Below are 26,666 nucleotides of genomic sequence, written 5' to 3' on the forward strand. Positions count from 1 at the left end.
GCCGATGATTAAATGGACTTTTTCTCCATTCAGATTAAAAACAAAGCAAACTGTCTTGTGCCTAAATGTCTATCAGTTGACCTGTTCAATAATCCATAGCTTGCTTTAGTTTGTAACAACCCTTTAAATCTGTGGTCATCAAGCCTCTTCCTGGAGATCTACCTTCCTGCAGGTTTCATCTCCAACCAAAATCTAACACACCTGTTTTAGTTGATCAAGAACTTCTTAAGGCAATGATTAGATGGTCCGGTGGGCGCGATTATGGTTCAAGCTAAAGTCTTCAGGAAGGTAGATCTCTACGAACAGGGTTAGTGAACACTGCTTCAAATAGAGGCCAGGAAAGATCTCTCTAAATACTGTGTGTAAGATTATATTATTTTGTTGGGACTACAGTGTGTTAGAATAACTTTCATGCACAAGATTTAATAAAAAAAACAACAACAGAATGCGTAGTTCGGATGAATATTCCAAGGAAACTCATCCCAACAAGAAATCCCAGACCTTTAACCTTCAACTGCTCAGCCCTGTGTTGGAGATTGGTGGTTTGTATCCATCCTTGAGATTTATAACACATCTCCAGTAGCCTTGACTTGACGATAGTACACATTTCACAACCTGGGTGATTGAAACCCTTCATGAACGACTCTCATCAGACTGCTGAGTCAGCATTTTCTAAAGCCAAGGCCAAATACCTAAGTGCACAATGTTGTTGTTGTTGTTTTCCTCAAATCCACCTTTGGCTGTTTGTAGAAACATTGTTCAAAACTGATCATACACCTTTCGCTGGATTCTTTCAAACCGTTGTGATGGGACATATTTAATACAAATGCTAAAACACACTGTTTTCATCATCAAAAAGCACTTTCTGATCCCTCTATAACTGATCATTTACTCACGTATTCTCCGTATGAGTCCTGAACTACAGGGGGTGGCGGTCTGTATCCCACAGGGGGTGGAGCTCCACGTCCTCTCTGTGCTCTCCCCCTGTTGGACGGAAGACGGCTTGGTGGAGCTCCTCTGGGTGCCACCCCGCGAGGAACCACAGCCTGTGGGGGAGGAACACCTCCTCTACTCCTGCAAACACCACAAACAACCTCATGTTTAATCATTTATAAATACGTACTTTTTTATCTGAGGTATTTATTTTTCTTCAGTACATATATATATATATATATATATATATATATATATATATATATATATATATATATATATATATATATATATATATGAAACCCTGATGAAGAATTAAATGTGTGAAAATCTTATCACTGGAGAGCAGAGAGTAAAAGCTACCCATCTTACTAATTACACTGAGATAGAGAAGTGCTAAATGCTTGTGACTGAAAAGAGAAGACTGGGAAAAGCGCACACAGAAATTTCTGCTATTTATTTATATGCAGAAATGCCAGCAAGCCTAACAAAAATTATGATGGAAAAAAAAAAATAAAAAATCAAAGTTAATCAGAACTAATTCTCCTGTTACAGCAGAGGAGGCTGATTTTGTAGGAGGTGAGTAGGAGGCAGACATGACTGTCTCTCTGCAACATCAAACTCTCAACATGGGAAAGAGCTGGACTGAAGCCATGACTCACATTCAGAATAATCTGTATGGGTATAAAATGTTCCTCAAGTAGTGTAGAGTATGGAAAAATAATATATGCAGTTTTATTAAAGAATGCAAATGACTTCGCTCTTAACTCTGTTTTTAATGTCACACTGAAGCCACAAGCTAATGACATTTTTCATTACTCATATATTTTGTTAAAATGCCTGATGGAAAAACAACAAGAACAAAAAAACTTTTATGCCTCAAAGTACATTACTGTTTGACGGATGTCTGCTTCCTCTACTTCCGACTGTATGTAACGCTACTTCACTGCCAGTGTTTACGGCACAAATTAGCAGTGAGATTTTCAAACCTACAAACCATCACTATTTCATCAAATGCCGAATAGAAATATCAGCTTTATGGCGGATAGAACGATTCAGAACGATTAGATACATCACGAATATATTCGTTATCTGTTAAAAACAGCTTGAAAATCACGTGACGTTCTTTACATGTCTGCCCGGCCGTGTGATGAACATTCAAGATAAATAAAATCATATCTGGCCAGAGAAAGCTTCATTTTAAGGGAAGTCCATGTTAATAACTGTAATGCTTATCCAGTCAGTGTAAGAGAACAGGCATGAGTAACCATAACACACCGTCATGTCCGGCACCTGTGGGTGAACATTCATACGGCTCTGTTCTTTTAGCGAGGACTCCTTAAGACCTGTTTTCATCGGGTTAATAATGACCTTGTCTGCAAGTAATTTTCACATAATGTATCTTTCACATTGCTGCATAATGCATGCTGCAGTTTAGTAGAACATTTCTAACAATGTTGTATAGGTTCGTATTAGCCAGTAAGGGTTCAGTGTGCTAGGAAGCCAGCTAGCTTAGCACGTTGTTCATCATGTAGCCAGTTTAAGAGTAGTATTCTTGAGAACATCCTGATTCTGTTTCTGCTTCTTGGGATTTTATCTACCTGGCATAGACGAGAAGTAAAGGAGCTTTTTTTTCAGTGCTATGTAGCCTTTTCAAGATCCAGATGAGGATGGGTTCCCTTTCGAGTCTGGTTCTCTTAAGGTTTCTTCTTCATGTTGTATCACATTATTCTGGATAGGTCTGGAAGCTGAATTTTCCATACATTTTCCAAAAATTGCTCCTCCACACCGAAACGTCTGAAAAGGCTAACATCTGACTACTAACACCACGACTGCGCACGCGTAAAGACGTAAGAAGCTTTGGCCTGCGTCATTTCCATTAGGGGTTTATTTAAATATACAATCTAGAGGTTGTCCAAAGTGACATTAATCTTTAACAACTGGATAGCAGGCACAACAACTGCAGCACATCGTCCACCATTTTGTTTTGTTTTGAGCTGAATGAGTCATATAACTAAAAATACATCATTGTTTTTGAAAATGCCAGTTCTCTCAGTCGACACGATGGCGTTTTCAAATTTATCCACTTTCAAAAAGCTCAGTTCCCTTTTAATGGGAACTCAATGTTGCGTGAACTTCACGCTGTGGGAAGCGTCCTTGCGCATGGCCACTATCTGAAGTGTGTGCTAAATCACACCTATTTATAGGCCTGTCACCGTCAGGTGATATGGCATTTCGTGTGTGATTATAAAATGGCACCAATAAACCACATCAGTGTTATTATCTTCAGCGAAAGATCGCATGTTGGTCGTTTATGTGAAAGCTCTGAAAAACTCTTTACTTCATCTTTCTTTTTAAGAAAATAATATATAATTACTTTTCTATCCCTCACCTCTTTGCAAGTATGAGTCAGAGAGAATTCAGGAGGTGTGTTACTCCGTGTGCCTGTTTTATTTCGGGGACTGAGTTTGGGGGTGGAGCAAAAAAAAAAAAAAAGCTCTGCTCTTGTCTCTCTCTCTTCTCAGTTGAAGGAGGGAGTTGGTTTTCGGAGCCTCAGGGCTCTGGGCCGACCACTGCTGAGGCAGCCAGCCAGCCAGCTCAGGTCCTGGGGATCCTGTATGGATCTAGAGAAAGAATCTGAAATGAGTGCTGCTCTATCTCTTGCTCTGTCCTCTGGATCTGACTCTCCATTTCCGGGTTTTGGAGCTCATGCCACAACTCCCTCTTCCAGTATAGAGAGTCAACCCACCCGCTCTGACTCTGAGGAGCCAGAGGGGGGAGCCAGTGCACCAAAAATGGAGATCAGCTCTAAATCATATAAAGAGCTGCTTGAAGTTATCACAAAGGATGTAGAAAACTTTAATTTAGACCGGCCCGTTGAAGAGGAAATCAGCTAGAAATGCAGGCCGTATGACTAGCACTGAAATTCTTTCTTCAGCAGTTGAGAGGCACCATACCATGTATTAGTTGTGACAGACAATACAGCAGTGGTCTCATATATCAACCACCAGGGAGGGTTATGTTTAGGCAGGCTACTTCTTCTGTGGGAGGAGGGAAAGTTTTTGTCGGTGAGTGAAATGTACATTCCGGGTGTACAGACATGACCGCGGCCATGTGAGTACCATGGCATCCAGCCCCAGTGGTACTGAAGGAGTGAGGGCGAACCACAGTGGGCAGTGTGTTGTCTCCTCAGAGACAAAGACATCCACTTCCGCCTGGCCGAACCTCTGCCATATGGACTCGACCACTTGTGAGTTGAGCCTCCAATGTCTGCCCCTACATTCCAGGCAACCAGTGCGTGGTGTCAGGTGGCTGAGGCCCATCAGAAGACCACAGATACCTTCCTGGGACCTTTTTGTGCTCCTGGAAGGTCTGTCAAGCATGCCATTTGAGCCCTTAAAGTCAGCTTCAGACATGCTTCTGACTCTAAAGGTAGCTCATCTGCTGGCCCTGACATCTCTCAAGTGAGTAGGACATCTAGAAGCTCTCTCTGTTGCCCCTTCCTGCCTTGACTTTGCTCCAGGATTAGCTAAAGCCAGATTATATTCCTAAAGTGCCTACGTCTGCTGCCCAACCTGCTATATTGCAGGCTTTCTGGCCTCCTCCATTCGTCACACCGGAAGAAGAGAAATTGTACCTACTGTGTCTAGTACGGGCTCTCTGTACTTATGTCCACTGCTCCAGCCAGCAGCTGCTGGTCTGCTTTGGTGGCGACAGTAGAAGTCATGCTGTGTCAAAACAGCACATCTCCAATTGGATAGTGGAGACAATCTCTATCGCTTATGAGGCGCGCGGTCTCGCTACGCCTCTTGGCATAAGGGCTCATTCCACAAGGGGGGTCACCTCCTCAAAGGCTTTATCCAAAGGGGTACCCTTAGAGGGTGTGTGTGCTGCGGCAGGGAGGTCTATGAAACACACATTCGTTCGATATTACAGTTTGGACATGGATTCCACCACAGGCTCGTGTGTCTTGCAGTAACCCTTGGGCTCGGACGCTTTGAACAGGCAATACCCTCAGTAGGATTGAGTGGGTATACTCATTCCCACAGAGTGAAGCTCATGCAATGTTGAGTTCCCTTTGAAAGGGAATAGAGGCTGATGTCATGGTTTACAGGTGTCGTTTGTATAATCATGCAACGTGCGAAATGCCACATCACCTGACCACGGCAGGGCTATAAATAAGCATGATTTCACACAGACTTCAGATACAGGTCATGCGTAAGGGTGCTTCCCACAGCATGAAGCTCATGCAATGTCTCAGTCCCTTCACAGGGAATAGGGTTACATGCGTAACACAGATGTTTTCGCTGGACAAAAACACTGTCTCAGTGTGGACAGAAGGCCAAAACCTAGCAAAAAAAAGATGCGTTTTCAAATTTCTCCAGATTAATGTGGACGTATTCTCAGGGAGATTTTCTTCACCATCATCACCTCTGGCTTGCTCATTTGGGATAAATTAATCTACAGTACATCTACACTTCTGTAAAGCTGTTTTGTGACAATGTCCATTGTTAAAAGCTCCATATAAATAAAATTTAATTGAAATAGATTTTTTCCTCTTTTTCCATTTCTGCTGACTCTTATTAGTGAAGCAGGTATTTTGTTTTCCAGCCACAATGCACAACAGCTTAATTTCAGGCCTGGATGTTAATCTACCTTCTGCATTTTTTAATATAGTAACCATCTTGTTTGGAGTTGAGAGCATCACTGATAAAACGTCTGAATAAACTTTGTTGTCTTTTTTCCAGTTCAGAAGACTTCATCATATAAAAAACATCTTCACCGTTCTTTTCTCCCTCTTGCAAATTATAATAAAGTAAAAGTTAAATACATTTTACAATGCATTGTATTATTTTTTCCACTTTATTTCAGCCCAGTTACCTTCACAAAATATGTTGTTCCTTTTCTTTCCAAATCTGTCAGCTGCCAATCACGACATGTTTTCTCCCCGCGTGTACTGATTAGTGATAAGGTCCAGCTGTGAGATGAGACAACTCCATTTCTCAAGCAGTGTGAACACAATCAGATGACACACAGTCTCACTCGAAATCGATGAATTCTCCAGGTCGAGTTTCTGACCACCGGCTGACCGAAAAAACCCAAACGTAGCCCCTCACAAGCGTTCACTTTAATGAAGTGGCCACATTGATCTGTGTGTGTGTGTGTGTGTGTGTGTGTGTGTGTGTGTGTGTGTGTGTGTGTATCTCAGTGTAAAATTGCACTTTCAGCTGAGCCACATGACTCTTTATTAATTGTCTCATGCTGTTATGTGTGCAAATATACACACCCCGATTGATGCTCCTTAGTGAGCTCTAAAATTAGCCACGGTTCCTGCTAACTGCTGATCTTAAATCAATCTAATTATAATTCTCACTCGGGAAGAGTGAGAAATCTCTGTATTTATCTGTGTGGGGTTTATGTACCAAAAATATTCAAGATTTAAAAAAAAAAAAAAAAAAAAAACCATCACCATATTTATATTGGCCCTGGATTAACGAAGAGCCAAAATGTGATTAATGTTTATATGAATTGGTTTTAATATGCATTTAGTGATCATTAATATATGATGAGACAAATAAATAAATAAATAAATAAATAAATAAATAAATAAATAAATGGAAAATGTGTGAAACTTACATAAGTGGAGCGCAGAGACTTAATACTAAATATATATATTTTTCTAATTAGACTGAATAAACTTGTTAAATACTTGTAATTATAAACTGAAGTGATTAGGGGGAAAAGTTGTTTGTTTTCTTTGCATTATTTTGGTGTATTATAAATATTTAAAAATATTTCACAAACTTCTGCACGGCCCCGGTCTAGAAAGCATGGATTCTGTGTCACACTGAAGGAGGCGTGGCCTTAATACCTGTCAGTCACACTGAAGGAGGTGTGGCCTCCGTACCTGTCAGTCACACTGAAGGAGGCGTGGCCTCTGTACCTGTCAGTGACACTGAAGGAGGTGTGGCCTCTGTACCTGTCAGTCACACTGAAGGAGGTGTGGCCTCTGTACCTGCCAGTCACACTGAAGGAGGCGTGGCCTCTGTACCTGTCAGTGACACTGAAGGAGGTGTGGCCTCTGTACCTGCCAGTCACACTGAAGGAGGCGTGACCTCAGTACCTGTCAGTCACACTGAAGGAGGCGTGTCTCTGAACCTGTGAGTCTCAGTGAAGGCGGTGTGGCCTCAGTACCTGTCAGTCACACTGAAGGAGGTGTGGCCTCTGTACCTGTCCGTCACACTGGAGGAGGTGTGGCCTATGAATCTGTCTGTCTCAGTGAAGAAGGTGTGGCCTCTGTACCTGTCAGTCACTGTGAAGTAGGTGTGGCCCACACTCCACAAAGCTAACTTCTATTCACTAAAATTCAGTAAAAAAGTGTTTGGAATTGATATCAGATTCACAGGTGTCTTATATGGATTGTCTCTTTAATGATGTATCAAAATGCACACAATGTCAAAAGTAGAGGCACACACTTCTCTCTTCCCACCCCACACACCTGCCATTACTACACACACTGTACCTGTGTGACCCGGGAGCAGGTGTGCCGCGGGCCCTCGAACTGGATTTCCCTCTCACCGCGGGCACCTTGGCATCCTCTGAACCCCCGTTCAGAAACGTCAATTCCTGCAGCTGAGCTTGTCTGATCTCATCATTATAATCCTGCACACACACACACACACACACACACACACACACACAGAATTGTTAAAGGCGTATGATTAATAACTACATACTGATGAGAAAGGCCACAAAGCAACTTAAGTTACTTGATAAATAATGAATAGAGGAAGGTAAATAAGTTCCCCTCCACTCTCTCTCTCTCTCTCTCTCTCTCTCTCTCTATCTCTCTCTCCTTATTACCTCAAATACTCTTTGAAGAATATGTGAGCTTATGTGAGCTTTCTGCACGAGCAGATTTCCAGATCACACTGATTGATGTCATAGGCAAAATGTGGTAATTTTCTTTAATCACAGGTGAGAGAATTATATATATTATATAGCCCGACATGCAAAACCCATGCTATTACCCAGTCTGTTATATAATTCAGCCCAGAGTGTACTGGGATCTCATACAGTATCTTTAGTCTCTCACTCTTACTGCTGACTGGGTATCTCCATATCTCCATTCTCTCCCTCTCTGTATCTTTAACTCATTTTCTATCTCACTCTTCATACAGTGTTATAAATAACTGTAGATAATACAGTGCTTGGATGTGCACTGTTAAAAAAATTGTGTCATTGTGTCACATGGATATAAGCACAAGCGTTAATTTCCGGCATGCAAAAATAGACTGCGGTCAAATAATCAGGCGGACAGAGCAATAGAGGACAAAGCAGGCCAGGACAAGCCAAAACACTTGGAGATGTCAAAAGATCTAAACCAAAGAAGCAATGCTCTGAGTAGCACACTGAAAAAGATGTTCAAAAGAGCTCCATGATTGAGCTGTGTAGAGACCGAGTGAGTGAAGAAGAAACAGGGAAGTGGTGTATTATACAGTATATGAGGTAAGAGAGAGTTGTTATGTCCAGGTCTTCTGGATATGCATTGGATCCAGATAATAGATTTCTATATTAAGTTTTTGGATGTGAAGTACTTCAGGCTTGTGTGAAAGAGTAAAGGGATTGTAAAGGGACATTTACATCAGCTATCAACTGGGAAGGGCAAAGACATGTTTCCTGTCAGAGGAAAGTGCTAAGTCAGCTTTGACACCAGCACTGGCTCCTATGTCAGCACCAGATCCATCATTAAATCCAGCTCTGACACCAGCATCTGTTCCAACACTGACTCCTACACTAGCACCATCTCCAACAACAGCATCAGCTCTGATACTAACAGAAGCTCCACCACCAGCATCAGTTCTGATTCTAACAGAAACTCCACCACCAGCACCAGCTTGGACACTGGCACTAGCTCAGACACAAACACTAGCACTGGCTCTAACACCAGCACCATCACTGGTCCTGACATCAGAACTTAACACCAGCTGTCGCACCCACACTATCAACAGATCAACACAAACAGCAGCACTTTCACTGCCTCCAAAACAATACCAACTTTCACAACAGCACAAGTAAAGGTGCCAGCTCACAAGCACAGTATTGACTCCAAAACCAGCACCGGTTCCAGCACCATAACCAGCTTTGGCACTTACATTCAAACCAGCTTTAACACCAGCACTGGCTCCAATATCAGCTCTATCATTAGCACTGGCTCTGACACCAGCACTGTCTCTAGCATCAGTATCAGTAATATCACTAGCACCATCACTGGTTCTGACACCAGGACCAGCTTCAACATCAGCAACTGCACCAGCACCAGCTCTGACACCAACAGCAGCTCTACCAGCACTAGCTAAAATCTACCAGCATCAACTCTGACATAAGCACTAGTTGTGCCAGCAGCAGCGCTGATGCCAACACCGTCTTGTATCATCATGTACATTGTATCTGACACCAGCACCATCTCTGACACCAGCAGCATCTCTGACACCAGCACTGCCTCTGACACCAGGACCAGTACTTTCTCAGTACTGCCTCTGACACCAGCACTGCCTTGGTCAATAGCGCCTTCTCTAACACCAGCCCCCTTTCTGAAACCAGCACCTTCTCTGACACCAGCACCAGCACTTTCTTAGTACTGCCTTTGATACCAGCACTGCCTTGGACACTAGCATTGCATCTGACACCAGCACCTTCTCTGACACCAGCACCAGCACTTTCTCAGTACTGCCTCTGACACCAGCACTGCCTTGGGCACTAGTGCCTTCTCTGACACCAGCACCTTCTCTTACACCACCACTGTGTCTGACACAAGCACCGCCTCTGACATCACCACATTGTCTCTGACACCAGCACTGCCTTGGACACCAGCACCATCTCTGACACCAACAGTCTCTGACACTAGCACCATCTCTGACACCAGCACCGTCTCTGACACCAACAGTTTCTGACACCAACAGTCTCTGTCACCAGCACCGTCTCTGACCAACACTATATTGTCTCTGACACCAACAGTCTCTGATACCAACAGTCTCTGACACCAGCACCGTCTCTGACACCAACAGTCTCTGACACCAACAGTCTCTGACACCAGCACCGTCTCTGACACCAACAGTCTCTGACACCAACAGTCTCTGACACCAGCACCGTCTCTGACACCAACAGTCTCTGATACCAACAGTCTCTGACACCAGCACCGTCTCTGACACCAACAGTCTCTGACACCAACAGTCTCTGACACCAGCACCGTCTCTGACACCAACAGTCTCTGATACCAACAGTCTCTGACACCAGCACCGTCTCGGACACCAACAGTCTCTGACACCAACAGTCTCTGACACCAGCACCGTCTCTGACACCAACAGTCTCTGATACCAACAGTCTCTGACACCAGCACCGTCTCTGACACCAACAGTCTCTGACACCAACAGTCTCTGACACCAGCACCGTCTCTGACACCAACAGTTTCTGACACCAACAGTCTCTGTCACCAGCACCGTCTCTGACCAACACTATATTGTCTCTGACACCAACACCTTCACTGAAACCAGCACCATCTGTGATACCAGCACTGCTCCTGACACCAGCAACATCTCTGGCAACAGCACTGTCTCTGACACCACCACATTGTCTCTGACACCAGCACCTACTCAGCACTGCATTGGACACCAGCAGCAGTTCTGAAACCAGCTCCAGCACCAATCCCTTGTTGGTATATAACTTTTTTTTTTCTTTCACTACTTTTGAAATGGCTTTTATTTAAAATGTCCCACTTTCAGCTCTGACTGTAAGGCTGGTGTGTGAAAAGCTTTTTGTTGTACTGTGCACTCTCATACAATAACAATAAAAACCGACAGTGTAATGACCCAAAAAGAGCTTGGGCAATGATGTCAGAATAAAGAGACTCAACACGCTACGGATATTTACCGAACTTACTGGTTAGAACACACATAATAAGTTCCCTTATCAAAATGACTAATTACCCAGAAGTAAACAAACACCAAGCCACTGCAACCACAAGTCGTGAACAAAACACACGCTACAAAACACAAACTGCAAATGAAATTTAGGGCTTCAATTAGTCAGCGTACAGGGCTCAGGAAACCTGAACAGAGCGTCTCATTACTAACGCTAAACATAATAACAAACAGCGAGGTTGAGCGAGACTCCTAATTACACCAAACACACTTAATCAGACAGAAACCTGAATGTTAAACACGGCTTTGAAACTAAATTGCTTACAATTTCTCATGTAATTTCTCTTATCATTACACATTCAGCCAATTGCGGTTATTTGTAGGTTGTTAGTTGGGCGAAGCAAAACAAAATGTTTTATTTTATTTTCACGTGAATCTTTTACCCGATTCATTTATTTTCACATGTGATTCTTATACATGATTCATTTATTGTCACATGTGATTCTTATACATGATTCATTTATTGTCACATGTGATTCTTATACATGATTCATTTATTGTCACGTGATTCTTTTAAATGATTCTTTTATTTTTGAAAATGATTCTTTTATATGATTCATTTATTTTCACATGCCATTCTTCTCAGTGATTATTTTATTTTCACTGGGATTCTTTTAAATGATTCATTCATTTTCATACGTGGTTCTTTTACACGATTCCCTTGTTTTCATATGGGATTTTAACACAATTCTTTCTACCGGTGTTTTTTTTTTTTTTTCATATGCGTTTATTACGATTCATTTATTTTCACATAATGATCACATATTACTCACATACACACCTGAAAAGTATTCTACATTTTTGAAGCATGTCAGTTCATGACCACACACACACACACACACACACACACACACACACACACACAAACACATAAACAAACAAACAAACAAACAAACAAACGTACTGACCGGAATTAGGAATTTCTTTATCTCTTCAAGGGCGTGGCCCATGCGGGCGTAAGCCTCAGCGGGCGGAGCAAACACCTCGATGAGGACGTGCAGGTCTTCGTTCAGGTGATGGTATTTGGCCTCGCCGCTCTTCCGCAACTCCTCCTCCTGAGAAAAGAAGCAAACGCAAAACTTAATCTTGACTGAAAGCTAACCTGCTGAGTCCAAACTAACTTAGCGAGTGAAATCTAGCATAGTGAGTGAAAGCAAATATGGTGAGTGAAAGCTGATCTAGCGAATGAAAACTAACCTAGCGAGTGAAAGCTAACCGACTTAGCGAAAGCTAACCTAGTGTGTGAACTAACCAATAGAGCATAGCTACATGGAGGCTGAATCCTGACTCCTCAATCCACTGTGTTTAGTTCCTTCAGTGGCGTCTCAGGCAGAACGCGGTCGATCAATGCTCATTATAATATTAAGCCCTGCCCATTAGGATTGTTTTTTGATCAGTGAGTTTTAAAAATCTGAGCATTACAGATGAAGTATCAGGAGCAGTCTCACTCGGAGTTATTTTTCAGGAATTAGAGAGGTGTGTGTGTGTGTGTGTGTGTGTGTGTGTGATGAGTTATTATTAGGGCTGTATTTAGAGTTAGCAACATAATTAAAGCAATTTACATAAATATTTCTGTGCGAGGAAATTTCCTGTTGTTCAGAGTCGGGTTTCTCAGCTGCTTAAGTGGATTTTCGGAGACTCGAGCTTCTGAGGTTCGCAAATATTTCCCGAGTAGAAGCGTCTGAGAAGAGGTTTTTCAATTGACAGACTACTGCTTTTAAACACAAGCACTCACCTTTAAACCGGGAAAAATTCAGCGATAGAAAGTGCGGTCTGAAAAAGATAATGGCTTTTTTTTTTTCTTTTTTTTTTTTTGTGCTGTCAAACGTACAACAACAAAAAAAACTCAAGAGAATTTAAAAATGATAAAAATAAAAATAAAAGAATAATATGAATGAGATGATAGCAAGCGTTGAAATAAATCTAATAGAAGGTCTAGAATATTGCCAATAAATTGCTGTGTGAATAGTCCTAGTAGCTTCCACACTCGTTATTCGGCAGCACATAGCACATATTCAGCACTTGATCCAGCGCAGACTGTTGTGTCAGTCGTGCACACAATTTAATGAAGCCACGAGATATTACATAAGGGTCATAATATCACCGTGTGTGCACAGGATCTGGGCTACTCTTTTTAGCACACCTTTATTTCGCTATTTTGAGTTGTGGGATTAATAAAATAATGCCAACGTGCCGATGCAGATCAGAATGTACTAGAACCTACAATCTGAGCACACACTGTCGCACACGTCACCATAATAAGCTCGTGTATTTTCTCCTCACTTTAAACTCTGTGTATTATTATCATGTGAACAGGCTGTACTTTATTTATTTGCAGCTCAGATTGAGAGTCAGGACAGCAGTGAGAAGAGATACGCTGTACCATTTACACCTTCCTCTGCGATCAGGCTCTCCGGTCCTTATTATACACACGTCTATGAGTTACAGGGTTCAGAAGAGAAGAAAAGGCGAAGGAGAAGAGATGAGTGTTACCTTCTCTTTGTCTCTCATGGAGCCCTTGCCAAGGATGGACATCTTGGTGAGTGTGTCCTCCTGTAGTCTCTTTAGTGAGTTCCCTCGTGGACCAAGAAGCTTTCCCACAAAATTAAACTGCACAGGGAGGAAAAATAAATCAGTAAGTCAGGAGGCGTGGCCTCTGTTCCTGACCGTCTCAGTGCAGGAGGCGTGGCCTCTGTACCTGTCAGTTTCAGTCAATGAGGTGTGGCCTCTGTATCCATGAGTGTCAGTGAAGGAGGTGTGGCCTCTATAAATGTCATTTTGAGTGAGGAGGCGTGGCCTCTGTACCTGTCAGTTTCAGTCAATGAGGTGTGGCCTCTGTATCCATGAGTGTCAGTGAAGGAGGTGTGGCCTCTATAAATGTCATTTTGAGTGAGGAGGCGTGGCCTCTGTACCTGTCAGTTTCAGTCAATGAGGTGTGGCCTCTGTATCCATGAGTGTCAGTGAAGGAGGTGTGGCCTCTATAAATGTCATTTTGAGTGAGGAGGCGTGGCCTCTGTACCTGTCAGTTTCAGTCAATGAGGTGTGGCCTCTGTATCCATGAGTGTCAGTGAAGGAGGTGTGGCCTCTATAAATGTCATTTTGAGTGAGGAGGCGTGGCCTCTGTACCTGTCAGTTTCAGTCAATGAGGTGTGGCCTCTGTATCCATGAGTGTCAGTGAAGGAGGTGTGGCCTCTATAAATGTCATTTTGAGTGAGGAGGCGTGGCCTCTGTACCTGTCAGTTTCAGTCAATGAGGTGTGGCCTCTGTATCCATGAGTGTCAGTGAAGGAGGTGTGGCCTCTATAAATGTCATTTTGAGTGAGGAGGCGTGGCCTCTGTACATGTCATTCAGAGCGAATTAGGTGTGGCCTCTGTAAGTGTCAGTCTCAGTGAAGGAGGCATGGCCTCTCTATCCATGTGTCAGTGAAGGAGTACCTGTTGTACCTGTGAGTCACAGTGAAGAAGGTTGAGTAGGTGTGGTTTGTGTAGCTGTCACTCACAGTGAAGGAGGCTTGACTTTACACTCCAAGCTAGCGCTTTACTTTAGCAATACAATCATGTTGTTTTCTCGCCTCCTTCCTGCACCACAGCTAAACTTATTCGTGTTTGCTTTACAATCCAGTCAAATTCTGACGATCAGAGGACAATAAATAAATAACTCCACCCAGACACCATTTTCCTGTATCTCCTGTTGCAATATTATAGAAGAAACGGTTGTGCTTTTCGTTTCTCAGTGTGTGTAGCTGTATGACCATTTGTCACTATCACATTTATTGGCCATGATCTTCACACAGCGATTGACATGAGCGCTGGAGTCCCACAGAGACGCGGAGGACACAGAATAAATGTCCCTCACTGGTTCTGGGAATAAGGTAGGTTTTGAGTTGGAGAGCTCGGGGTGATGGGACAGAGCTTTAATAAGCCTCATTCTGTCTGCGGTGTGGAGCAGGAGCGTGTCCCCACTGTATCCTGACAGGAGAGACACGTCACATGACCCAAGTCTCTGTCCGTCTGTCTGTCTGTCTGTGTGCTGAGCTCAAACACGTCAGATGAGACACTTCACCCTCTACATCACAGAAAGTGACTCAATAACATACTAATGAGGACAAAAGACAGACAGAGAGAGAGAGAGAGAGAGAGAGAGAGAGAGAGAGAGAGATTATTAAATCCATTTCTATCTATCTCTCTATCTATCCATCCATCCCTGTCTGTTTGCCTTTCCACCTGTCTGTTGGTCTGACTGTCTCTGCCTATCTGTCTCTCTATCTTTCCTCCTTTTTAAGTGAGGCTTACAGCTGAGAAGTGGTGCTGCACTCCTGGTGCTTTAATTTTTCAACACACACACACACACACACACACACACACACACTAGATGAGACCAGATTTTCGATGACGCTCTCTATTCTTCTTATTCTGTATTTTTATACTGTTTGACTAGTTTGCATTGTGTATTTGTGTGTTGCGTAGTTGGCTGCGGTATAATGACAGTACTGCTGTGTAAACTGTGTAAAAAGAGAGGCTGGTGAGGGAAGGGATGCTATAACACGAATGAGAACAGGAACTGTTCTCGTTTCATGGACGTTCCACAGCGTTAAACGTAACTATAAATAGATAAAAAGGTATGACGTGTCGTTCTTTAATAAATAAAAATTGTTAGCGTTGGCAAACTGCTGTGGTGCAAGAGGAATAAAAGACATGGTGTTGATTCGTTTCCTAAAACAGCATGACACGGAGTGTTTTATTCCTTATTATATGGATTTTTCTGAGGGTCAATATTTACACTACACCGATGTGTCCAGTACTGCGGATGCGGTAGGTCAAGTTGCTATGGATGGGATGACATCATCACACTTGCTCTGTTTACAAATACACAAATGGCTTTGTTCAGGGAGGAGGATGCGAATCTCACAGGAAAAGGTTCGCCAATTTATTCTCTGCTGTTGTCGTTGAGAGTAATCCATTTATAGTGAACCGAAAACGACGACACTCCTGTCACTCTGTTACATCTCTGCTCCATTTCTCTGATCATAAATATTTATTCGTGCCACTTATTTTGGCCACGTGTTGCCTGAAACCCGGTATAAATCATGCGGGCTTGGCAGAGCGACTCTACAAAAGCATGCATTTGAATCCCAGTGAGACGACAAGCCGCAAACAAGAGGAAACTGAATTACCGTCCAACCACTGCAGGAAAAACATGCAGCTTAATGAGCTTTTCGAAGCGCTAACCCACTGGAGCTCATTCATACAGAACAAAAAACATACATAACTATCTAATAAAGCTGATTTTCAGCTGTGAGATTACCAGCGAGGTGGTACGGCCTGCCTTAAATGACCCATTTACAGAAATGCTCACACCATTTCCCTTTTAGCCCAGATGTAGTCGATCAGCCAGGACATGCTTGGTGTCGGAAGTTAGCTGTTTCTGGTGGAACCATTCCAAGTTCCTATTCAGAGAGGGTTGAAGGCTAAAGAACGCTTAAGGAACCTCTCTTATGAGTTTGGCATGAGCATGTTTGGTTCTTTTTTGTGAGTCGTTTAAAATAAACGAATCATTTGTGAATCAGTAGATTGAATCACTTTCAGTTAGCGAATCCGAGCAGGTTTTGGTCTTGTGGATCCCGCTGCCGTTTTCCCCTCAGCTCCGGCTACAATGCCGCACACTCTCTGAAGATGAATTGAGCCGTCAGATGTGGAACCAAAGTGGCTGCTTTTGATCCTCATGACCCCGAATCGTGGCTCATATAAAACGGGCGCACGGGAGCAACAGGATCACTCCGTCACTCCTACCCGCTGTCACATGGCACAAATTGAATTTGTCTTCCATGGCTGGCTGGCGGAGAGTATTAGCGGGCGGAGGGGGATTTGTTTCAGCATCATGTGGAGAGGAATCTGGCCGGATTAGTCTTCCTGCTCAGCTGAAGATAAATCACTCTGGCTGACCACAAGTGGCCGGTCATTACGAGCCTCATTCTCTACAAATATTTTCATTTACGGGAGCTGTCACATGATCGTTTATTTAACAGTGATGTGGACAGGTGGAGATGTGAAAGCCCAGAGCGGATTAGTTCACTGACAGGCTTAGCGTCACTCAACACGGAGCCATGCTGAGCCTGAATGAGCTCAAACAAAAAGACAAGCTTCCATTAGTGCTGCTTAGAACAGAGAGGTGAGTAAAGTGAAAGTCACAGTCTAAGATAGTCTGAGACAGTCCTGGACAGTCTGAGATGGTCTGAGATAGTCCTGGATGGTCTGAGATGGACTGAGGCAGTCGTGGATGGTCTGAGATGGTTTGAGATAGTTTGAGATAATCTAAGATGGTCTGAGACATTCCTGGATGGTCTGAGATGCACTGAGGATGGTCTGAGATGGTTTGAGATAGTTTGAGATAGTCCAGGATGAGATAATCCAAGATGGTCTCAGACAGTCCTGGATGGTCTGAGATAGTCCAGGATTTTCTGAGATGGTCTGAGACAGTCCTGGATGGTCTGAGATGGCCTGAGATAGTCCCGGATGGTCTGAGATGGTCTGAGACAGTCCTGGATGGTCTGAGATGGCCTGAGATAGTCCTGGATGGTCTGAGATGGCCTGAGACAGCCTTTGATGGTCTGAGATAGTCCAGGATAGTCTGAGATAGTCCAGGATTTTCTGAGATGGTCTGAGACAGTCCTGGATGGTCTGAGATGGCCTGAGACAGTCCTGGATGGTCTGAGATGGTCTGAGACAGCCTTTGATGGTCTGAGATGGTTTGAGATAGCCTTGAGATAATCCAAGATGGTCTGAGACAGTCCTGGAAGGTCTGAGATGGTCTGAGACAGTCCTGGATGGTCTGAGATGATCTGGGATAATCTGAGATAAATTACTCTGAATAAGATAATCTGATTTCGTCAGATGGTCTGAAATAGTCTGAGATGTTCTGATATAATATGAGTCGGAAACATTCTGAGATAGTTTAGTATAATCCAAGATAAATCACTCTCCCTGGGATAATTCACGATAAGATGAGATAGCCTGAGCTAAATCATTTTGGTTGAAACAGTGCGATATACATTATCCTGAGATAATCTGAGATAATCTGAGATTACCGCTTTCTGCCTTAGTCATTTATTATTTTCTTTTTTTATCATTAGCAGTTTGTGTTAGTGTAACAGTGTTACATCCATCCTGGTTCTGTCCATGCTGGCCCTTCGTGCTCTGCCTATTTTGTCCCAATTCTCCTCTTATGGTCATACTTTTCCTTTCTGGTTAATCATTGTTTTCTGTTGATTGGCTGCGACTCCTCCTCGTTTTTCACTTATTCACTTAACCGTATTTGTTCACAGTGTCCTGTTCTCATTGATTCCCCCTTTCTTTCTGTCTTGGTTGTTGTTGTTGTTCTTTATTAATTTATTTGAGCTCTTTGTCTTTCCCCCTGTACTGTAAAGTAAAAAAAACAAAAAAAAAACAAAAAAAACAAGTAATAAGCCTCTGTGTGATCTGATTTAAAAAGTACAGTACGTTCAATGTGTGATAAAAGATATGTTCATCATTTATCATTAAGTTCTGAGAGAGGATGCAACAATAAACACTCTGTTTGTTATTAGAGATGTAATTTGATAATTTATCGCTTGATCGTGTTAGTTTCGTTACAGCTGTGCCGGTTAATCCGCCTTGTTCATCATTCACGGTGAGCGTTCTTGATATTTCCGCCTCGGGTGTCCTGTACACGATGATGACGGGGTGATCGGATGAATGTTCGTTTCTCATCTGTTGCTCTGACATTTATACACAGAGCTGTGTTTATAAACATGCGATACACGCTTCATTAATGACAGCACCCTGTGTGCACGAGCGTATGTCGTTAGTTTCTAATCTGCTGAATTGAACGCTAAATGAATAAATACAGGACGCAGCCTGCAGCTGGAGATGACTTTTCTTTCCTTCCTGAAAATCCTGACACAACTGTCTCTTCTCAGAGAAGACAATCTACACATGTAGCTAGGAGATAAACCTCTGGAACGGCGATCCAGCTGAGCGCATGCACCGCGAGACGTCCTGTAAATGGCAGCTAGAGTGGATCGCAAAGGTCTGCACACCCTTTAGAAAAAAAACGATGACGATAAAGACCAGCGTGATGTTGACGATGTTTATAGTGTCCAGTTTTACAGATTATTCTATTATTTATTATGATGTAATATCATGGTGTGAGTTAAACCCAACTGTCTTTCCAATAACGTATGGATATTTACACTTACCGTTGCCTCAGCAGAGGAAAAACCATCATTAAGGACAGTTCTCACCCTGGCTTTGATCTGTTCGATCTGTTGCCCTCAGGGGGACGTTACAGGTGCATCAAAACAAGGACTAGCAGATTTAAGAATAGTTTCTTCCCGAAAGCTATTACCATGATAAACAAACACATGTACTGAGTCCACAGCATATGTATATAGTGTCTCAAAACTGTGCATTTTATAGTACCCCCATCCACCCCAATATCTATCTTGCATATCTATCTTGCATATCTTGTATATCTTGTTTATTTATTTTGTTTATTTATCTTGTTTATTTATCTGTTTATTCTTCTTGTGTATTGAATGTACATGTTTGCACGGAACAAAAAGGAGTGGCTCTTAATTTCATTGTACATATGTATAGTGACAATAAAAGGCATTCATTCGATATTCATTAATAACCTTGTAATGACCTTGTGATATCTTCCCTAGTAACATTTTCCTCTTTTCACTCAGCATACTATGGACGGCGTGTACAAACGTTTACGTTCAATAAACTTAATAACTAACGACCGAAATAAATAAATAAATAAATAAACACATACTGATTGTTGCTATTTTATGTATAATAATGCGTTTGTAAATGACATAAAAGGCAAGGAATTATTTAAACATGGTCTCATTTAATGCAGTCTTAGCAAATTAAGAACCTTTAAGGGTTCTTTGGTTGTCTCTCTGGGAGAACCCGTGAAGATTCTATCTAGAACCGTACAATATATAACGCTGCTCTGTCTCTCTCTCTCTCCCTCTGTGTGTGTGTGTGTGTGTGTTTGTGTTTAAACGAACCGATAAAGTGAGTGTTGTAAAGAACAAACAGAATTACGCGTGGTGAACAGTCCCTGCCAGTCGCACCTGTTCTTTCTTTTGCTTATTTGGTTATTTTAGTGTGTGTTTTCCTTTAAGCTCGTTTATGGGGTCTGGCGTTCTCTCCTGTTCCCTCTCTGACAACATGCGCAGATTAGAGACCCGAGCAAACAAAGAATCTCATTACGCGCCGGTGTGGAGAACACAGAGATGCCAAATGAGATGAGACGCTGGGGCTGATGGGAATACTGCAGTAACACACACACACACACACACACATGCGCACACACACACGTGCGCGCGCACACACACAAACACACACGGCTATCAAAGAGAAAATGTTCTCAGAACAATCTGTGCAATATTCCAGGCTGTAACATTTCAAAAATAACGTTTATACAATATTCTGAAATAATGTAATAATGATTTGAATATTCCAGAAATGTTTCTAGACACACACACACACACACACACACACACACACACACTAACATCACAGAAATGTTCTTTTTGCCATTCCTGTAACGTTGTAGGGAATCGTAATGGGAATTCTGTCTGTTTTCAGTGAGTCAGATCATTTGATTCAGCTCACTGATGAGTCGACTCTTTCAGTTACGAAACGGCTCAGTGCCAGCTCATATGTTGAAAAGTGGTTTCCGTGGAAACATTTTCATTAAATGACTCTGTGAGAGTATTGAGACTGCCTACATATAAATAAAGAAGAAGAAAAAAAAAGAATATAAAAGAAGGCTCACATGATCTTTTAGTTCACCCAAAGAGTCAAAGACTTTCTGGGTCAGAGACAACTCAAAAAGCCAATTTAAACACGACTCAAAGAGACAAATCAAAGGTTCAAAGACAACGCAGAGTGCCAAGAAAAAAACCTCAAACAGCTAATTTAAAGATGACTAAAAGAGCTGATTCGAATATGAATAAAATCCAACTCAAATATTACAGACTCAAAAATCCAACTCAAAAATGACTACAGGAGTAGACTTGAGGTCAACAGTACACGCAAAGTCAAAGAGCTGACTCTAAGAGACAACTCAAAAAGCCAATTCAACGATAACTCCGACAATTTAAAGAGCCAACTCAAAGATGACTCAAAGAGCCAACTCAAAGATGACTCCCGACTCACAGAGCCAACCACCAAGTCAATCGTAAGAATGCATTAAGCTAAAACATTCATAGAATTTTCTTAGAACCAGAAGGTCTTAGAACCATAACATTCATAAAATGTTTGGCTAACTTAAAACGATTAGCATGGGAAAATGATTAGCACCAGTTCAGCACTGTGTAACCTGCACGACGTCTCAAAAGTCATGGGGTGGTTCAGGACCACCATTTGTCCATGAACTATTTTACCATCTGAATTACTTCTAAAGTACAGCTATAGGTCTAATAATAATAATAATAATAATAATAATAATAATAATAATAATAATAATAATATAAGCATCTCCATAAAGTGCTATTGATTTATTTGTTTATTTGACTGCATAAATGAATAAATCAGGACTCAGTAGTACTCACTTTGGGAAACTGTTTGACAGGAATCAGAACTTTCTGACCCAGTTTCATGTTCTTGTTTATTACGACGTCTATGAACTTCTCGTCCTCTTTCTCTCCGCCTTTCTGAATCTTTTCGATTTCTGAAATGGAGAAGGACAGAAATAGAGAGAGACAGAGACAGGAGGGTGAGTCAGTTCATCAGTCAGAAACAGGAATCAGACAGTAAGTCTGTGAACACAATTACCAGACAATGGATGTAGATCAGCGCGTGTTTGGCCGCTAGATGAGCTGAAATAACGGCTCTGTGCGTTCGCCAGGTGTCAGTCACGCTGACTCTGTTTTAGCTGCTCGCTCAGCTGTGAAATAAGCTCTCCCGGCCACGCTGTAATTTAATTGGACGCGCTTCTAATTGCATCTTATAGGTATCGCTCAGGGTTATTTCTGGCAGCGGAGACAGAACGAGTCTGTCAGTGAGCGATCGAGGAAACGTGAGCCGTGGGTCGTCTCGAAGCTTCCGTCTTTCAAACCCCACCGTGTAGTTCACATCCTGTCCCACTGATCCAGCCCAGTCGCTTTCCATTATACAGCAACCCAATTCAAACTCTCATTATATCATCAATATACTGTACATTAACAATCATTTCCAGGGGGTTTCCATTATTTCCTATAATCACATGCCCAGAGGTGTTTTATTCCTCTTATACCACAGCAATTTGTCAAAATTATGAAAGACTGACTGACATATTTACACTTAACGTAGTAGAATGTTCTGTTCCTGTTCTCACTTGCCCTCTGTTCATGTTATAAACTGTTTATAACAGTCCTCATATCAGAGTCCTGTCTAGATCAGAGGCTTTGATTTGGTCTTTTCACTGTCTCTAGTAGTAAAGCCAGAACATCTCCTAAACTTCAGTCGCTACCTCATGAGTTCCTCTCCAAACAACACGATTATCATTTACTCAAAACCACGTGCTGTTCCTAAAAGATAAAAGACACCGTTGTTCTCTCTCTCTCTCTCTCTCTCTCTCTTTCCCCGTCATTGTGTCTGTCTCTATGTCTTTGTGTTCTAGTTAAAGCGAGCGTCCCAGCTCCACGCTTCACTGCTCGTCTCATTTCAGGTTCCAGCAGTGAAGGACGGCTCGTGTAACGATTCCTGCGCCAGCAGGGATGAAATCAAACACCCGTCTCCGCTCCTGACCTACTGTACACGAACACACTGCTCTCGTACATCCCGATGCCTCGTTCTTTCCACCAGAGCATTCCAGAATCTGGAACAAAGATGTCGTGGTCTGACATTCTGCAGTCACAGTGGGCTTTCGAATCCATCCGTTCACACCAATATCTCATTCTTCATGCTCGTATCCTCTCATCAGTGCATTCGGCGGGGTTTAATTAGAGGAGGGATGCAAGGCAACGCCGTACCCCCTGCTTAAAGCAAAAGACCAAAACTAGCTACGGTAGCTAACTAGAGCTACGACTGACTGTCTTCTCCTTGTGAAACTAATTTTACCGCATTCTGTTGGGAATTTATTGTAAAAAAAAATGATAATAATAAAGAAGGATATAAAAACATCATGATGTCAGCTGCATTTCCAGAAAGTGTCTCTCTAACTATTTTCCGGTACAAGAATATAGTCCATCTAATGCACTGTTGGGACGGGATAATATTTCCTGACGTGTGTGTGTGTTACGTAATCTTGCTGGAAGACGTCTGTAGTGATTCTGATCAACACTAACAATCCCACGCGCACTCATTTTAACCCAGACCCCTTTATTGTAAGCTCTTGTTGAAGGGGGTGTCGCCATGCAAGTGGTTCTCAGTCATTAGGTTAGATGACCATGCAGGCCGTATCTGTATACACGTCTAAAAGTTAGCTGGTTAATTATAACTGAACATTTCACTTCGCAATTAAAACTCCTGATCGCTTTGTTTGTAGACATAACAATGATGCAGCTTTACAGAAATCAAGATGTAAATGTAGATCCATAATGATCAAGCCAGACACGGCAGGTGCGAGGAAAACCTCCTTCAGACGACACGAGAGGCTGAGTGAACGAAGTCATCATGTGATATTGCTAATGCTGATTTGTAGATGGAGTGAAATCATAGTTCCAATAGCCCCGCCCACCTCAAAGCAGTCAGAAGAAAGGGGCAAAAAAATGAACTTCAGAAATCCTTCAAAAGATAGCACCAACATAGTTCTGCCTCTTTGGAGCTGGTAGAAAAATCAACACATATTCTTCAAACAAAGAGTGTTAATGGAAGTAATTCCAGAGGGAAGCAGAATATATATATATATATAAATAAAACCACAATAAACAATGATAAATGGCTACAAACACATCTGCTGAAGTAGCGCGCAAGCCTCCAGCGTGTTTACAGTGTTCTCAGCTAGCCGAGTGAGCCGCCATCCTGGAGGGATGCTGATGCTAACTATTAGCAATCTCGCAAACATCTGTGTTGGAGGCGTCCCACAGCCAGCAGAGCTCATGCTTGATGGGTTTGTAGAGGAGACACATTACTGTCCTGTAGTCACAAAACATTAAAGCCATATTTACAGCTCGGAAACGCATGCAGCGGCGCATCGGAAATCCGCAGGGAATTCCGTCCTGAGTGCGCGTGCCAGTGTCTGATAACATCACTTAGGGGAAGATGGGCTCCAGGATTTGGACCGGAGCATTTAAAATTCATAAAGCTGGTCAGATGTAAGAGAATGTAGTTTGGACACGGGGGTGGGGGGAGGAGGCTGGGGTGAGATGGTCCATTAAGTTCTCTAATTTCACTTCCCGCTCCTGAGAGAGCCGGAGGAAAGAGGAACCGACTCGAGCACTTCACATAACCTGCCAAGAACAGGTTCGCCGAAACAAGACGCACGTTTGAGAGGATGCCAGCAGGAACCCGACATGAATTTAAAGTTTCAAGCCCACATGTCAAAGTGTCCTACCAGCTAAATGGGTTTTCACATGAAGAACAGCTTTCTAACCAGGCTAGTTTTTAGAGAAAAAAAATTTCTGAAAGAAAAGCCTTTTGTTGCATGGTTTTACACAAAACCTTTAAAGGTTGCTTCTCTACATACAATATAGCACCATTTAAGCTCTTTGATAGAAAAATATAGTGATCGTATTCAGCCTCACGAATCTGGGCCAAGCGACAGATAGTTGTGTCAAGGGTCAAGCACTATGGAGCTCCATTAGAATCAGCTCTGAAAGAGTACAGTGCTGAGACACCGGCTCTTACTTGTTGTTTCCTCCAGCTTCATAAAAATGCAAGGGTTACTGGTTGCCTCAGTCAAATAATGGTGGCAGAATGAAACCAGGCAGTTTGACCTTCACCTAGACTAAAATTCCATAAATGCAGAACATACACATTACATATCTAATCCAGGTTTTCAGGTTTTCTCAGGAGAATCTCCGCAAGCAGAAACCTTGAGCCTAGTTAACTGACAACAAATACAAACTCAAATGCAGGGATTCTCAAAATGAGGCCTGTTACGCATAGCCAGGGGGTTGCGATTTTTAAAATTTCATTAGTTTAGTTTAATAAATCGCAACTGTCAAATATATTATATTATTATTATTATTATTATTGAGCTCTTATAATTGTTAGCGTGTTTGACTGGTCACACGAAGCCCCTGCTCTCTGGGCGGCTGTGGCTCAGGTGGTAGAGTGGGTTGTCCACCGATCACAGGGTTGGTGGTTCGATCACGTGACACCACATGATACCACATGACTCCACATGACACCACATGATGCCTGTCTTGCGCAAATGTCCTTGGGCAAGACACTAAACCCCAGCGCCTTGCATGTGTGTGAAACAGTGGGAAATGGGAAACGGTGTGAAGCACTTTGTAGAACCATTAAGGTTAAAAGGTGCTAAATGAGTGCAGACCATTTACCATTCACATGAAAAGAACGCCTCTAATCCAAACCTTAGTAACTCAAAAACAAGTCACCCGAACTTGAGACCCTTAGAGGCAAAATCTCCTGATATATCAGACAAGGTTGTGGAGATTGAGTACATATCATGACTTACAAGCTACTTTAAAATGATACTCTGCCATCTCACTCGTGTAACTGAGCTAAACTACCAGCTTGGCTAGTTATAATGCTCAACATGACAAACTGTTCTTTAATCCTTAAAAATGATAATTATCAGTTACTACACTTCATCACACCAGCATGTTGTTGATTACGTTCCTATAACGGTGCGTATTTCTGTTAAATATACCACTCTTACACTTGCACATCACATCAGTGTGGTGCTTCATGCGAAGGTGTGATTTTCGGTAAGTTTCTAGAACGTTCTTCTCCTTTCACGACGGTTCTTTAAAGATGTTGATGATGTTTACTTGATGCAAACTTCCATCCATCTTCTATACCGCTTTATCCTTTTTCAGGGTCACGGGGAAACCTGGAGCCTATCCCAGGGAGCATGGGGTACAAGGCGGGGTACACCCTGGACAGGGTGCCAGTCCATCACAGGGCACAATCACATACACACTCATACACCCGTTCATACACTACAGACACTTCAGACACGCCAATCAGCCTACCATGCATGTGTTTGGACTGGGGGAGGAAAGCGGAGTACCCGGAGGAAACCCCCGCAGCACGGGGAGAACATGCACACACACACAGGAACACGGTGGGAATCGAACCCCCGACCCTGGAGGTGTGAGGCCAACGTGCTAACCACTAACAACATCAATCCCGTGCAGATCACCACTTTCAACTTCCTTTTCCAGAATATTCCAAACCCTGTGTAGGAGAAGCAGTATGGGAAGTAGATGGATGGTTTACGGTGCTGGTTGGAGTCTCCGATATATTCAGTCTATCGGGGATGCCAGGACCATTTTATTTCTCTCTCACAGCCCTAAAATGAAATTACACTAATTTTTTTAACGCCTTATTTTTCTTCTTTCCACGGATAATAAAAGAGCTGACATTAACTGAACAATGCCTCACTTCCCAGCCAGGCTGAATTAAATATATCCTACTTATATTCCCCAGCCTCCAGGAATTATTTCCTCATTCAAGTCGGTGATATAAAGTCAAGTACCGTTCTTTAATGTGAGCACTTTTTCGAGAACTTCTCAACAAAAAAGAAAAGGCGATATTTATACTTCAAAAGGCTAAAATACTTCAGGTGCCTCGTATGAACGTTTTA

The 26,666-nt window shown here is 42.5% G+C and overlaps 1 protein-coding gene across 3 annotated transcripts in view; it reads right to left on the minus strand.

Annotated features, from left to right (window-relative positions):
* Positions 1-26,666, minus strand: part of khdrbs3 (KH domain containing, RNA binding, signal transduction associated 3) — a 125,356-nt gene that overhangs the window by 45,417 nt on the left and 53,273 nt on the right. For all 3 annotated transcript variants that reach the window (XM_017484661.3, XM_017484659.3, XM_047159902.2), the window contains exons 2-6: positions 21,520-21,638; positions 13,407-13,523; positions 11,822-11,968; positions 7,457-7,596; positions 897-1,074 (exon numbers count right to left, since the gene is read on the minus strand). In XM_017484661.3, coding sequence (XP_017340150.1) covers positions 897-1,074; positions 7,457-7,596; positions 11,822-11,968; positions 13,407-13,523; positions 21,520-21,638 — 701 coding nt within the window. The remainder of the gene's footprint in view (positions 1-896; positions 1,075-7,456; positions 7,597-11,821; positions 11,969-13,406; positions 13,524-21,519; positions 21,639-26,666) is intronic.

This window comes from Ictalurus punctatus, chromosome 14 (assembly GCF_001660625.3).
Source record: "Ictalurus punctatus breed USDA103 chromosome 14, Coco_2.0, whole genome shotgun sequence".
NCBI lineage: Eukaryota > Metazoa > Chordata > Actinopteri > Siluriformes > Ictaluridae > Ictalurus > Ictalurus punctatus.